Source organism: Theropithecus gelada, unplaced genomic scaffold (assembly GCF_003255815.1).
Source record: "Theropithecus gelada isolate Dixy unplaced genomic scaffold, Tgel_1.0 HiC_scaffold_15769, whole genome shotgun sequence".
Lineage (NCBI taxonomy): Eukaryota > Metazoa > Chordata > Mammalia > Primates > Cercopithecidae > Theropithecus > Theropithecus gelada.
In genome coordinates, this window is record NW_020257513.1 from 4,325 (window position 1) to 20,170 (window position 15,846).

Here is a 15,846-nt window from a genome sequence, read left to right on the forward strand (position 1 = left end):
GCTGCCTCCCGGCCGGGTCAGTGTCTTTCATCTGCAATGCCCCCAGCACTGGGGCCCAGTAGGTGCCAATTAGGGTGGCTCTGCCCTGGGTCCTAAGAGGCATGGTGCCCATGGGCCGGGGCTGACCAGGGGCTCCTGTCGGGTGCTGCCCTCCCCCAAGGACTGATGCTTTATGGCTATTGCTCAGGAGGGCCTGGCGGGTTGAGCGGACTTGGGGTCCCCTCACTGGTGATGCACCACGGGGGAGAAGGGTCCTGTGTCCTTAGTCACTGCCTCCCTCATTGTAGACAGCAGCACAGCTGCCCCCTGGGGCCCCCCTGGGAATTCCAGTTGCCCTGCCTATGGCGGGTCAGAGCTGCCCTGGAGCAGTGGGTGACCTGCCTGGGATGGGCGTCACAGCCCCAGACAATGAGGCCATGGCTGGGAGTGATATTGGGGTGCCCACCAGACCTCGAAGCTGATGCACAGTTTTGGGAGGCAAGGGAGAGGAGAACCTGACCTCCAGAACCCTGGATCGGGTCCCTTCTCCCCTGGCCCTGACAGGCCCTGGGTAGCTCTGTGCTCCCGTGGCTGGTGGCTCTGGAGAAGCACTCCCTCCCCACAACCACCCCAGATGCCACACTTCAGCCCTCATCCCCTCCTAGGCCTAGCCTCCTTGACTGTCCTCGGCAGGGGCCTCTGCTTCATGAGGCTCTGCATGGCTGCTGCAGGCAGGGGTTGGGCAGTGGCCAGACCTGGGCAGGAGTCCTGTGCAGCAATCAGGGTATGCTAGAGGGCAGCATGCTATCTTGCTTTGTGGGTGCTATGTTGCCCCACTATGCCAGCACTGTGGAGAGGCCCTGGGCATTGAATGGGGTGGAAAGACCTGACCTGGGGTGGGGAGGAGCAGGGCCCTGGTGGGGGCCGGGCTGGATCTGTAGCCTCAGGGAGGTGGCTGGGGCACAGGACCAAGGGGTCCTGGGGAGTGGGTAGTGAGGGGCAGGTAGGGGGTTTGGGAAGGCCAGGCTTCTGGTGGACCACTCACAAAGGTGAGGAGCAAGGCCTGTAGCTTGAAAATGGCGCCCAGAGAGGGCAGCCAGGCCCAATGTGGCCTAGAGAGTGTGTCCTGCTGGGCAGCCATGAGGGCACCTTGGAGCGAGGGTGTGGGGAGGGAGGTCAGCAGTCCCTCAGGCCCCTCTGCCCAGCCTGAGCTACATGCCCTGAGCCTGTGCCCTCAGGGTCTGGGATGGCAGGTGACTGGCAGGGTCAGGGGACACTGTGCCTGGAGGGGTCATGCTCCTGCCTGGGGCTGGCCCGTCTCTGGCTCTTGGGGCCGGGAGATTGTGTTCTCATGGCCTCCATGCCTAGGATGCTGGTGCACCCGCCCTACTCCTGGGGCTGCCTTGACCCCCGCTTCCTACCACAGGGCACACCGGAGGATGGCCAGCCCTTCCTGTTCTCTTCAGGCCTGGCTCCCTGCCGGCGTGCACATGGCCTGAGTATGGTGGCTGTGTTGGGCCTGGCCTTCAGGCAAGTGCACTGGTTGCTCCACCTCCATGGCTTTTTCCCTTGGCATTCACTGCCCTGAAGGTCTGGCTGGGCATCCAGACAGGGCCCAGAGATGGGCACAGGGACCGGGCAGGCATGGGAGGGCAGAGAGTGGAGCAGAGATCCTTGGTGGGGCTGGGATGGGGAAGGCATGGCCTTGAGACAGCCCTCGGGCCCCTGCTGCCTGTTTCCAAAGGCACACCCAGCACCCCTAGTGAGGCCACATGAGGGCTCCTGTCAGTAGGATGGCTCACCTGTTCCAGGGGCTCTCCCTGCCTTCCTTGGCTGGGGAAAGGAGATGGGGGCTCCCACAGGCAGGGCACCCCTGTGCACAACCCTACGAGGTGAGGATCCCAGAAGAACTCCTTATGGCCAGCCCCATCCCAAGGTCCTGCTTGGATCCAGCTGATCCTACACTTAGAGGCCACCAGCCACCCTGCCACTGTCCGCAAACCCAGAGAGTTGGGGGCACGTCCATAGCTGGTGCTGGGGTGTCCGCTGAGTGAGTATGGGCTCTGCGGGAGGGGAGGTGGTGGGCATCCTGCTGCTCTGACTTGTTGGGGGCTCAGCCAAGCCCCTTACCTTAGGGCTACCTACCTGGGGACTCCAGGTGCCTGCCGCTGTCTCCCTATCAGAGGCTCTACCCTACTCCAGGCCTTGGTGCCAGTGGCCATTCCGTCAGCTTAGCTATCCTTATTCCTTCCACCTGGAATTCCAGCTCTGGAGGTCCCCTACCCATCATGGCCTTGGGGCATCCCCCTGCCCCTGGACCCAGGCCCTGAGATCCTGAGTAGGCATCTTCTCAACTCTCCCAACATTGTGCTGACCCACCACCAAAAATCCAGCCCAGACCACAGCCTTGATGGCTTGTTTCTGTTTTTTCACTTTTCCCATTGTTTGAAACTCACAAGCTATGACTAAAATAATTTCTTTCATAGAAAGAAAAGGAAAAAAAAAAAACACAACACATCTATTCGTCTAACTCCAGTGGACAGTGGATATAGCAGCATCAGATATAACATTAAAACCAAAACGCAGAATTTGAGGCAGAGGATGGCGGTGTCCCCTCTTCTGGGCTCTTGGGGCGCCCCGCCTGGCCGCGTCTCCTCCTCGCACCTTGAGGGTGGGAGCCGGTTCACAGTGGCAGAGGCTGAGGGGCGCTGACCATGGGGCAATCAGGGATATGGGCCGGGTGGGTTCAGCGGCCTCGTATTCATTCCGGGGCCAGGCAGATGAGTTAGGAGGGGCCGGGCCATTGGCTCCAGGAAAGCGGACCAAGAAAGTCCCGCCATGAGAGGCCAGGAAGAGGGCCGGCCCATCTCAGGGCTGTGGGACCTTCACGAGCAGCACAGTGGGGTGGGGGGGTGATACCCCCCAAACCTCCCGAACAGCCCCCAAATGAGACCAGCAGTTCTGGGCAGCCTGGGGGGACTGGACCCCTCTTCCTACCTTTATCTTATAAGGGGCTGTGGACAGGCAGAGGAAAGGGAGGGACGGGACGAGAGGCTTCTATCTCTCCTGTGGCTGGATGGAGTGCAAGTGGGGAGACCCGAGGGCAGGGAGGAGGGGCTGGGCAGCTGCAAAGAAGAGGGCGCAGCTGAGTAGCGCAGAGACGGGCGGGGCCTGGGGCGCAGCAGGCCGGCTCCCTAGGAGGAGGACCTGACGGTGTGGTAGCCTGGGCAGGGCGGACCTCTTTGGGAGGGCCTCAGTCACTTGCCTCCGCGAAGCCCCGGTCCTCTCCCAGGACCGAGCTTGGTCTTGGGGTTGGGGGCTGGGAGGCGCTTCAGGCTTTCCCCAGTAGGGTTCCTGGTCAGGTGGGTGGTCAAACCCCAGGCAGAGGAAGGGGTGGCACAGGCGTCGGCGCGCCTGGAGCATTCCAAAACCAGGCGCTTGGAGAGGAGCCCTAGGATCCCAGGGGCACGGGTTGGGGACCCGACTCGCTTCATGGAACCTTCCCAACTAGACACAGGGGTAGATGGAACCTTACAGGGGATTGGGGAGGAGGGGGCTAGTGGGCTGAATTCCCTGCTCTGGATCCCGGATTCCTGGGCGGTTCCCAGGGAAGTCCCACCCGCGGAGAGAAGCCCCGCCCCATCGGAGCCTTGTCCCAGAGGAGCTCCACCCACAGGAAGGAGCCTACGCAGGCCACGCCCACCCAGAGCCACAGTCCGCATGGAAGGGGCCCTGCCCTGGTCAGGAGAAGCTCTGCCCCATCCAGGCAGAAGCCCCATCCACCATGAAACCCACTCCTAAGGAGGAGCTCCGCCCCCAGGGAGGAGCCTACCCCAGAGCCCTGCCCCATCCTAGAACCCCGCCTCCTTCAGGAGAAGCCCCACCTGCAGGTAGAAGCCTACCTGGTGCCCCGTCCACCCAGAGCCACGCCCTCGCAGGAAAAGCTCTGTCCCACCCAGGAGAAGCTCCGCCCACCATGTAGCTCCGCCTCTGTCCTGGGGAGCCCAGTCTCCAGGGAGAAGCCTACGCAGAGCCCCTCCCCATCCTGGAGCTCCGCATCATTCAGGAGGAACCCAGCCACCAGAGAGGAGACATTGGCTCCAGCGAGGAGCCCTGCCTTTAGGTAGGAGTTCTGCCCCCAGGTAGGAGCTCCACCCCCAGGGAGGAGTCCCGCCCCCAGGGAGGAGTACTGCCCCTTTTAGGTGAGAGTCCTGCCCCACCCAGGGAAAAGCCCACCCCCAGGCAGGGCCCGCCCCGTCCAGGGGGAGCCACGGCCGGTGCCTACTTGCAGGTATGCACGTCGTAGACGCGCGTGCACTCCTGGCAGCTGACGTAGCAGCACCAGTGGAACACGCAGCGGCACTTCTCCCGGCGCCGTTCCGCTCTCGCGTTGTGGCCGCGGCCGCAGCACAGCAGGTCGCAGCCGTCGATGCCGTGCGAGCTGACGTTGCAGGTCCGGTCGCGCGTGCCGAAGGAACCTGTCTCGGGGTTGGGCTCGCAGAAGTTGGGCGAGGCCTCGTAGTAGACCAGGTCACGCTCCGTGGGCACCTTGAAGTAGGTGTAGCGCGGCCGCAGGGTCTCCACCCATCCGCGGGACTCCCGGTGCTTCTCCACCACCATCTCCGAGGCGCTGTCGTACTTGTCCTTGAGGAAGTCACCGATGGCGCGGAAGTCGGGTTGCGACCACCAGCATGTCTTCACCTCGCAGCTGCCCGACAACCCGTGGCACTTGCACTTGAGGTGCATGTGGCTGGCAATGGCCTGCGGGGCACGCGCAGGAGCCAGCGTCAGGGCGGCCCCCTGGTGCGTCTCCCAGAGGAAACAGCATTACATGTCGCCCGCAGCCCACCTGCTCCATAAAGTCCCCGGGCAGAGGGAGCAGACTCCCAGACAGGGCCCCAGGGCCACCCCCTTCCTATGGTGCAGATACTGGTGCCTGCTCCCTTGCCAGACCCAAGCCTTCCCAGGTCAGGGCTTGGGGGACTCCCCTGTCCTCGTCTCCTAACTGAGTACTTCTACACTGTCTAGGGTGGAGTGAAGGAAGGACAGAGTTGCAGCGTGGGATGCCAGACACGAAGAGCCACGGCAGTCAGAGTGCAGGGATGCAGGGGGATAGGCGTTCCTTCCGACCCTGAGGACCCAGGCACGCTGCCCAGAGGAGGTGTATACGGCCTGGTGGAAAGGCAGGAGTCCTGAGCATGAGTAATGAGTGGCCGAAGAAGCTGGTCACTGTATGGGTACTACAGAGGAATAGGAAGGCAATGTTGGGACGTAAGGGGATGTCCTTACCTGAGGGGATGGGGCAGGACCTGGCTGAGGAGCAAATGGTTTCTCCTAGGGGCAGTGGAGAACTCAGCTTCTTTTCCCTTCTTTCTTTGGGGAAGGGGTGGGGGTGAGTGTAAAGGGGCATGTGAACATCAGACAGTCTAGGTGGCACTGCACTGTGGCAGCCACTGGCCAGACAGGAGCCCGTGAGGCATGGCAGTGCAAATTCAGAAGTACTATAAGTGCCAATTGCATGCTGGATTCCCAAGACTTAGTGTACAAAAAGGATGGGAAACAGCTCATTCATAATTTTAATACTGACTACATTATTGAAATGATAGCATGTCGGCTATCCTGAGTTAAATAAAATTTAGTATTAAAATTTGTTTCTGGCCGGGCAGGGTGACTCATGCCTGTAATCCCAGCACTTTGGGAGGCTGAGGCGGGTGGATCACTGGAGGCGAAGCCCCGTGTCTACTAAAAATACAAAAATTAGCCAGGCGTGGTGGCGGGTGCCTGTGGTCCCAGCTACTTGGGAGGCAGAGGCAGAATTGCTTGAGCCAGGAGGGGGAGGTAGCAGTGAGCAGAGACTGCACCACTGCACTCCAGCCTGGGCTACAGGACAGAGTCCGTCTCAAACCAAACCAAACCAAACCAAAACCAAAACCAAAAAACTTGTTTTACCTGTTTACTCTTTAAATGTGGCTACTAGAAAATTTATAATGATCTTTGTGTCATTTGTGGGACAAATTATAATAATCCATGAGCCATTTGTGGCTCCCATTCTACTTCTATTGGACAGTTCTAATCTAAGGCTTCAACTGGGCTCTGGGTCCCAATCTTGCCTCCTCCTCATCCCCTTCTGGCTCTTTCTTGAACTCCTCCCTCTGATATTGACTGTTTCCTATGGGCATCTGCAGAGTAACATATGCCCCACCCTGCCCAGTCTAGTTTATCTAATATCCATTTTATTTCCTCTTTTGTTTTAGTTTTATGTTGGATCAAAGTTACCTAGGTGCATACTTTAGAGAGTCCAACAGTTTCCAAGACCTGTTTAGATAAACAGGAATTCTGGTCCTACATACAGCCCCTTGCAATGTTTACAACTCTAATAACACATTTATCTTGACACCTCTTGATTTTTCAGCATTAGGCATTATTTATTGGCCTCTCGCCATGGTGGATGGCAGTTAGTTTTCTCTCCTTACTCCACCATACTGATGTACACTTCCCAACCACCAACCACTCCTGCCCTAAAAACTAGCTTAATTTCACATCAGTATTCACTGCTGGTGGTATTGGGACAACTTTAAATGTCATACATTATGATGACTTCTTTTCCTCAATGACTTTTTGTAGTTGGTATTATCAATGTACCTGTAACTGATTCAGCCTCAAATTCTCCCTTACTTGTCTAAATATTCTCTTCAAAATGTCCAAACACATCAGCTATTCTATCAATTTCATCTTCTTGCAGATATTTTTTTTCCCAGAAAAGATCTTGTAAATTTTTTGGAATGTCCATGTCTAAAAACAATCTTTTCTACTATCCCATTTAATGGATAGTTTTTCTGGGAAGTGAATTCTTCGCTTAAAATTCATTTTTACATCTTGGAATTCAAAAGTATTATTACTCTGTTTTCTTCTAGCTGTCATTATTGCTCCTGAAAATTCTGGTACTAGTTTGATTCCTGATTCTAAAGCCCAAACATTCTCCTTGGCAGCTTGGAGGACTGTTCTATGTGGTAGGCTCTGAACTTCACAACAGTGTGTCTTGAAGTAGATCTTTTTCTTCTGTTGTTCTAGTCACTTCGTGGGCCTGTTTGGTCTGAAACCTGTGCTCCACAGTTGTGAGGAAGCTTCCTGCCTTGTTTCTTTGCTGACTGCCTCCTCTTTTTGTTTGTCACTGTCTTTCTTGGACAGATCCTCCAAATCTCCTTGTTCTTAATCTCTCTCTCTCTCTTTTTTTTTTTTCTGTCTTGTGGGAGGGTGTCTCAACTATCTTTCAATTTGAAGATTTTTGCCTCTGTTATCATATTTTTAATTTCTAAGAGCTCTTTTGTAACTTGAATGTTTAAAATTACCATCCTGTTCCAATTTCATGGATATAGTGTTTTATCTCTTTGGGGATATTAATGATCATCCTTTGAAGTTTCATCTCTCTTTACAATGTCTCTTTCCCATACATTTTGTTTGAGTTTGTTTGTTTTGGACTCTGCCATTGTTGTTGTTAGAGGCCTTCCTTAGAGGTCTGATGATCCTTGGCTGTCTGCTCATATTTAAACATGGGACACTAAAAATCTTATTGGAAGTTCCTGTACATGGGAGAGACTTGTCAGCCTTGGTCCTCTCTATAGAGTGATCTAGCTGCATTGCTTTATTGGGACCTTCCACAAGTCACTGTCTTGAAGTCTCTTTTGAGTTGGTCAGAGTCCCCAGAGCAGAATCTTCCATCCTCTTGCCTGGAGGATAACTAGGGCTCACAGCTAGCATTAGGAAATCAGGAGGAGAGAGAAAGGCATGAACTTCCATATGTAGAGAGAAAATTTTCACTTTGGAAGCTTTACTCTGAGATGTGCTTGGCGTCCCTCAGATCAGAGACCTCTGCTTTGCAGAAAACAAACCTCCAGACTTCAGCCACAGGGAAAGGAGAGGCTGCTGCTTGGCTACAAAGAGTTGGGTAGTGGAGTGAGTGGGCTATAAAGTACTCTGAAAATCACCTTTCAACCAATCTTCCTGTTTTCAGTCCCATATTTATCTCAACTTATCAAGATATCAGATACTGGGAATTCCTAGACTGGTTCTCAAATTTCTCCTCTACTGGCTTAAGACTCAGTTTTCTTGGGTCCGCTTGAGTATTCATCTATCTGCTTTTAGCTTTCAAAGTTTTGTTAGCATTGTTTCCTCTTTATTTTCTGTATTCTCACGAGTATCCATCTCTATCTATTCATCCATCTATCTAATCTATTTATCCATACATCCTATCTATCTATATTAGCATGTATATCTATGTATAATCTCTATGCACTATTTATATCCATTTATATCTGTCATCTATATCTACTATTACCTGTCTCTACTTATATCTATTTATATTTTATTTATATTTATCTCTACATATCTATTTATTTTAAAATTAATTTATTGTTATTTTAGTGGGTTCCAGGAGAGTGCAGACGGAAGTGTTCAGCTTCTCATCTTTAACTGGAAGTCTTTATTTGTTCTGCAATTTATATGTAATTCTTTTCCAAATCTATTATTATTATTTTTTTGAGACGGAGTTTCGCTCTTGTTGCCCAGGCTGGAGTGTAATGGTACACCCTCGGCTCACCACAACCTCTGCCTCCTGGATTCAAGTGATTCTCTTGGCTCAGCCTCCCAAGTAGCTGGGATTACAGGCATGCACTACCACACCCAGCTAATTTTGTGTTTTTAGTAGAGATGGGGATTCTCCATGTTGGTCAGGCTGGTCTCGAACTCCTGACCTCAGGTGATCCACCTGCCTTGGCCTCCCAAAGTGCTGGGATCACAGGTGTGAGCCACCATGCCCGGCCTATTATATTCTTTTTATAGTTTCTAGTTTCCTGCTGCAATGTTCACACTTGTGTTTTAGCCTTGGGAACCTAAGTAAGCATTTTCCCCCTCAAAGTCTGTGTCTAATAATTCCAGCATTTTCCCCCTCAAAGTCTGTGTCTAATAATTCCAGTATCTGAATTTCCTGTGTACTTGTTACTGTTTTTTTTTTTTCTGATTAAACTCATTGTATCATCAGATCATGTGATAGATTATCTTTGATTGTGTGCTGGACGTTGTGTTTTCTTTTTTTTTTTTTTGGAGGCAGAGTCTTGCTTTGTCACCCAGGCTGGAGTGCAGTGGCATGATCTTGGCTCACTGCAAGCTCTGCCTCCTGGGTTCACGCCATTCTCCTGCCTCAGCCTCCCGAGTAGCTGGGACTACAGGCGCCCGCCACCATGCCCGGCTAATTTTTTTTTTTTTTTTTTTTTTTTGTATTTTGTAGTAGAGACGGGTTTCACCATGTTAGCCAGGATGGTCTCAATCTCCTGACCTCATGATCCGCCCGCCTCGGCCTCTTAAAGTGCTGGGATTACAGGCATGAGCCACTGCGCCCAGCCAACATTGTGTTTTCTAAAAAATTATTATTAGAAATAATAATAAATAAATTATATAGGCTTAGAGGAAGGATATCGTCCTTCTCCAAAGAGGATTTTGTCTGCTTTTTCCAGTGTATGGGAGTACCAGCAATTTGGGATTACCTTAATCCAAGTTCAGGTTTTGAGAGATTTCTAGTCTGCCCATGTGCACAGGGCAAGACTACTTCTGGCTTGGCTTTGCTCTTCAGGGTCACAGCCTACACTGAGGAAGGATTTACCAGAGATCCCACCCTTGGTGGGCCCCTTAGCTCTGTGAGTCTGCTGGAAATGCAGTGCAACCTCTGTAGTCTCTTCCAGGTCAGCAAATGGACCCTAGACAAAAGCTACCCCAGGTACCAGGCTTGGGATTTTCTCTTGGATCAGGGGCTGTTAATTCCTCACTAAATGGTCAGTTATTTGACACTTAAAAATCATTTTATGGAAGTATAATAGACATACAAAAAAGTATATGTGTCATAAGTGCAAAATATACAAAATTTTACGAATTACCTGCCCCAGAACACCAGTGTCTCAGAAACCCCCATCCTCCTCTCTGTCTTTCCAGGACATAGATTCTCACAGCATTTTCTTGATGACTCATAACATTGAGCACCTTTTGTGTAGGTACTAGAATTTCTATATTTTCTTTCATAACATGGCTTTTAATTTTTTGGCCAATTTTCCCATTGGTTTGTCTCTCTTTTTCTTCTTAGTCTGCAGAGTTATTTTCCTACTGTTGCTTCTCTACATTTGCTGCACATGTGAATGTGGATGTATGTATGTGAATGTGTCCTCCTCTATGGGTTGCCTTTTCAATCCCATAGTGGTGTATTTTTATGGATGAAGTTTCTTAATTTGAATATAGTCTGTTATTCCACTTCTCTTTCAATGTGAGTGTTTTTTGGACTGTTTAAGACGCCTTTGCCTACTCTTAAGATCACAAAGATATTATATATTTTCTTGTAAAAGTTTCATTGTTTTACCTTTCCCACTGGGATTTATAATTGATTTTACAGATGATGTGAGGTAGCAAGCCAGGGTTATGTTTTTTCCATGTTGCTATCTGTCTTAGTCAATGCTGTATTGCTACAACATAACACCTGAGACTGAGTAATTCATAAATGTATTCTTTCATGGTTTGGGAGGCTGGGAAATCTAAGATGAAGGTGCTGGCAGGTTACGGCTTGGTTTATCTACTTCCAAGAGGGCACCCTGAATGAATGCCACGTCCTCCAGAAGGGAGGAACATCATGTCCTCATATGGCAGGAAGGTGAGAGAGAGAGAGAGAGAGAGAGAGAGAGAGAGAGAGAGAGAGAGACATCCTCTTCTGCAAGCCCTTTTACAGCAGCATTGGTCCCTTCATGAGGGCAAGGCCCTCATGACCTAAACACCTGTTATTAGGTGCCCCCTCTCCAGACTGTTGCACTGGGGATCACACTTACAATATATGAATTTTGGGAGACACATCCAGACCATAACACCACCCAGTTGACTGAGCACCATTTATTGAAAAGCGCATTCCTCCCATGGCACTGCATTGCCTCATCTATCATGAATCGTGTAATTATGGGGACTCCACACTTTTAACAGGGTGCTTTTTATAGTTCATCCTGCATCTGAAGTTGTCTTCCGTAGGAAGATTAGTCTGAGTTATCTAGTTCCTCACTGTTAAAAGGTGAATATCCCCTGTTCACTCTTCACCCCTGTGTGATCCCCTGATTCTACAGCCAAGGCCAGCTGCCATCTTCATGTTGCTAAATCCTGTGGATGCCACTTGGTCCTTATACCCGTCACTGACCATCAGCCATATTTCCTTTCTTGGTAATCCACTGATCTTCTGACCAAGTCCTTTCTAACAAGCTGCTGTGGTCTGAATGTTTGTGTTCCTCAAAAATTCGTGGGTTAAAATCTTTACCCTCGGCTGGGCACGGTGGCTCACACCTGTAATCACAGCACTTTGGGAGGCCGAGGTGGGTGGATCACTTGAGGTCAAAAACTCAAGACCAGCCTGGCCAACATGGTAAACCCCATCTCCACTAAAAATACAAAAATTAGCCGGGTGTGATGGCATGCGCCTACAGTCCCAGCTACTCAGAAGGCTGAGGCAGGAGAATCGCTTGAACTCGGGACATGGAGGCTGCAGTGAACTGAGATGATGCCACTACTCCAGCGAGACTGTGTGTCCCCACCCCCCCAAAAAAGAAATCTTTACCCTCAAGGTGACAGCATTAAGAGGTAGAGCCTTTAGAAGGTGATCAAGTCGAGTCATGAGGGTGGAACATTGTGAATGGGATTCGTGCCTGATATGGTTTGGATCTGTGTCCCCTCCAAATTTCATGTTGAAGTGTAATCCCCAGTGTTGGGCGTGGGACCTGGCAGGAGGTGTTTGGGTTATGGGGGCAGATCCATCATGAATAGCTTGGTGCTGTCCTCATGATAGTGAGTGAGTTCACACAAGATCTGTGTGTGGCGACCTCGCCCCCACTCTGTCTTCCTTGCTTCTGCTCTGGCCCATGTGACGTGCCTGCTACCACTCCACCTTCTGCCATGTGTAAAATCTCCCTGAGGCCTCCCAATAAGCTGAGCAGATGCTGTTACCAAGCTTGTGCAGCCTGCAGATCTGTGAGCCAATTAAACCTCTCTTCTTTATAAATTACCCAGTCTTGGGTAGCAATGCAAGAATGGCCTAAAACAGTGCCCTTATAAAAGTAACCCCAGAGAGATCCACACCCTGAGTGAGGACACAGAAGGCATCATCCATGAGGAGCAGGCCCTCACTGGACAAGGAATCTGCTGGTACCATGACTTTGAACTTCCCAGTCTCCAGAACTGTGAGTACTAAACTTCCATTGTTTATAAATTATCCAGTCTAAGGTATTTTGTTGTAGCAGCACAGACAGACTAAGACACAGGCTCACGAAGCTTTACACGGCTTGGTCTGGGTTGGCCTCTCCACATCAAGATGTTCTTTTTTCCATTACACTCTGTACTCTGCCCAGACCAAGTCGCTTGTCGTCTTTCACCTCCAGGCTGCCTGGGAGGCTCTCCCAGCCTCCCTCCCCCTAAATTACTGCCAACTGTCCTTAACATCGGGTCACCTTGTGTGCATTTCCTCATTGCAGAATTCCTCCCCATCTCTGTGGCTGCCTGGCTGTCTCCAACCCTGGGCTCTGCAGGGGCTCCTGTTGACCAGGCCTTTGCCTCCTCCCTCCTTCTTGGCTACCCCAGTCCACACGTGGGCTCGCCATCCCCAGGAGCGCACTGGATGCTGTGGTGCAGCTGGATGGTGCTAAGCTTTGCACACCCCAGGCAGGAGTTGAGAAGACCCTCAGCCTGGCCACCACCCTGCCATATGCCCCAAGGAACCAGGGCACACACCCTGTTGAAGAGGCTCCTTTTTCCCAAGCACCCTTGCAGGCAGTGAACCTACCTGGCGCCCAGCCTCATTGTTGTGGCGGTTCATGGCTGAGCGGGCATCTGGCCGGTTCTCCCGGGCGTCGGCGAACTCCCGAGACACCATCCCACCAAACTCGATGTCCTCGCTACAGCCACCCCACTTCCAGCCCTTGCCTGGTGAGCCCTGGTGGCGGCTGCTGCAGCCACAGATGGTGGCCGTGCCCTCTGCACATGAGCGTGTCACCGCAAAGGCCACACCAGCTGAGGCAATGGCGTGGACAAAGGCTGACTCCCTCGTAGCTGTAGAGAAAGGAGAGATGCAGGGTTAACAGGGCTCAGCTCAAAGGACCGCCTTGGGCAGGGCAGGGGTCTTAGCCCATTTGCATTGCTGTAAAGGAACTCCTGAGGTTGGGTGGTGTATAAGGCAAAGAGGCTTACTTGGTTCACGGATCTACAGGCTACACAGAAGTATGGCTCCAGCAACTGCCTCTGGCAAGGGCCTCAGGCTGTTTCTACTTGTGGCAGAAGGGAAAGCGGGGGGGGGGGGGGGGGGTAAAGGGGAACCAGTGTGTGCAAGAAATTACATGGTGACAGAAGCCAGAGAGAGGGGAGGTCGGTACCAGGCTCTTTTTAACAATCAACTTTGGCTAGGTACAGTGGCTCATGCCTGTAATCCCAGCACTTTGAGAGGATATGGTAGAAGGACTGCTTGAGACCAGGACAGCCTTTTCAACATAGCAAGACCCCATCTCTACAAAAATTAAAAATATTAACTGGGTGTGGCCCCAGCTACTTGGGAGGCTGAGGTGGGAGGATCACTTGAGCCCAGGAAGTTGAGGCTGCAGTGAGCCATGATAGCACCACTGCATTCCAGCCCTGTCTCAAAAAACAAACAGCTGGGCAAGGTGGCTTATACCTGTAATCCCAGCCCTTTGGGAGGCGGAGGTGGGAGGATTGCTTGAGCCCAGGAGTTTGAGACCAGCCTTGGCAATGTAGCGAGACCCCATCTCTACAAGAATATTTAAAAATTAGCAAGGTGCAGTGGTGTGCGCCTGTAGTCCCAGCTATTCAGGAAGTGGAGGTGGGAGGATTGCTAGAGCCCAGGAGTTTGAGGCTGCTATGATCACACTCCAGCCTGGGTGATAGAGCAAGACCCTGTCTTTTAAAAAAAGGCACAAGGAAGGCCAGCGTGTACCTGGAAAGATCGTCGACATCACCCATCCTGGGGATATGCAAATCAAAAAACCCAATGAGGGGTTGCCTCACACCTACGGGGACAGCTGCAATCAAAGGGTCAAAGAGTAGCAAGTGTTGGCAAGGATGTGGAGAAATCAGACCCTGACCCTTATTCACAGCTGGATGGAGGGGAAAGGTGCAATCCTCTTGGAAGGCACTTTGGCAGTGTCTTCAAGGGTAAACGTACACCAGCCATTAGGCTTGCCCCAGAGGAAACCTGTGTCTGTGCACAGACTTGTAAGCAAATGTTCACACAAGCCATAAACTGGAAGTACCCCAATGTCCATCAACAGGGATGGTTAAAAAACAGTGGCAAGTCCATAACAGCATTTAATTTAGGAATAACAAGAAAAATAGCATGAAGGATCTCAAAATAATCATACAACTGAATGAAGACAGGTAAAACCAGACAAGAGCCACTTCCTTCTGCTGCCCAGACAGCCTGGGGTGCAGACCCCAGAGTGTGGCTCCACCCCACACACGCCCACCTCTGCTGTGCCTCTTGCCATTTCCTTCCTCCACCCCAAGCACCAGCACTTGCATGGCTGAGCCGTAGGGCCACCTCTTCTGGAATCTTCTCAAGACCAGTGGCCTCCAGCGCCTGCCTCCCCAGGCCAGCCCCAGTGACCCAAATGCCCCTGCCTACAGCTTGGAAGGCTGCAGGGTGTCTGCCGCTGCTGACATTGGAGCTGCCTGGGTCCTTGTACACAGCTTCCTTCTTCCCCAAAAAGGGAAATAGAGGCTGAGTTGGGGAAGTAGCATTGCTTGTGCAGAAGGGTGGTTGGGGAGGGCTGGAATTTAGGAGAAAGCTCTGGAGGCTAGGATCAGAGGGCTGGGAATGAGGGGTGGTGTGGGCTTTGCAAAGGCCAGACCCCCAGCCAGGCTTCCCCAGACAAGTTGAAAGAATGAGCCGTGTCTTGGGGGTGGGTGTATGCAGACACTTCTGCAAGGGCACGAGGAGAGGGGTGGGCCTGGCCAGGCCCTGTTTTCATTGATAAAAGGCTGGGGGCCTATAATCCCAGCTACTCAGGAAGCTGAGGCAGGAAGATCACTTGAGTTCAAGAGTTCGAGGCTGCAGTGAGGTATGATTACACCACTGCACTCCAGCCTGGGCAACAGAGTGAGAACCTGTCTCAAAAAAACAAAATAAAAAAAAGACAGGCACTCACTTTGGACCCACCCTCCGACACAGGTGAGGAACAGAGTGCCTGCTGTTTGCCAAGCATTGCAGTCTGAGCTGGGGAGGCAACAGGGAGCCAACCAGGAAAGAGCCCGACCTGCTACTGGGCAGGGATCTTACAGACCTAGCAAGAAGACACCTGGGCTTTGGAGCCCCTGAGCCTCGGCCTGGCCTCGGGGGGCTGGGTGTGTCCTGGGACAGGTTCCTGCGTGTCTCTGCTTCTGTTGTGGGAGGGTCCTGAGCCCCCACCTTTCCTTGGCTCTGACCTTCTCTCTCCCCTCGAGGCCCTGGGAGAGCAGGAGGGAGAAGGGAGCTCTGATGGGCCCTCTCGATGGGGACAGAAGGAAGCCTGAGGTTCTCCTGGAGCCAGGGTCCTCCCATGGATCAAGGCGGGGGATACAGGGCTGTGTCCCACTGTGTCCCCCTGCTCCTCCTTGGTAAAGGCCCGCAATGGTCCCCTCAGGGTCACAACAGAGTCATCATAGGGGGCTGTGACCTCCTCTGACACCTGGATATCCAGAGAGCTTTCATCCTCCGGTGGATGGGGCTGATGTAGTCTGGATATTTGTCCCCGCCCAGATCTCATGTTAAAGTGTGATATCCAGGGCTGCAGTGGGGCCTGGTAGAGGTGACTGGGT

General features: G+C 52.2%; 1 protein-coding gene across 1 annotated transcript; it reads right to left on the reverse strand.

Moving 5' to 3' along the window:
• Positions 1-3,931: 3,931 nt before the first annotated feature.
• LOC112616995 (protein Wnt-3a) lies at positions 3,932-14,571 on the reverse strand. Its single transcript, XM_025373724.1, has 3 exons — positions 14,517-14,571; positions 12,827-13,092; positions 3,932-4,740 (listed from the first exon to the last, which is right to left on the reverse strand). Exons 1-3 carry the CDS (start codon positions 14,569-14,571, stop codon positions 4,261-4,263), a joined length of 801 nt encoding a protein of 266 aa, XP_025229509.1. The 3' UTR covers positions 3,932-4,260.
• Positions 14,572-15,846: the final 1,275 nt, after the last annotated feature.

What these genes read in the sequence shown, in the direction of transcription:
- LOC112616995 (XM_025373724.1), bottom strand. Translation starts at nt 14,571, where the DNA reads ATGCAAGTGCTGGTGCTTGGGGTGGAGGAAGGAAATGGCAAGAGGCAC. An exon ending in TGGCAAGAGGCACAGCAGAG is followed by an intron (nt 13,093 to 14,516) that starts GTGGGCGTGTGT and finishes CTTTCTCTACAG; the next exon opens with CTACGAGGGAGTCAGCCTTT. An exon ending in ACAATGAGGCTGGGCGCCAG is followed by an intron (nt 4,741 to 12,826) that starts GTAGGTTCACTG and finishes CGTGCCCCGCAG; the next exon opens with GCCATTGCCAGCCACATGCA.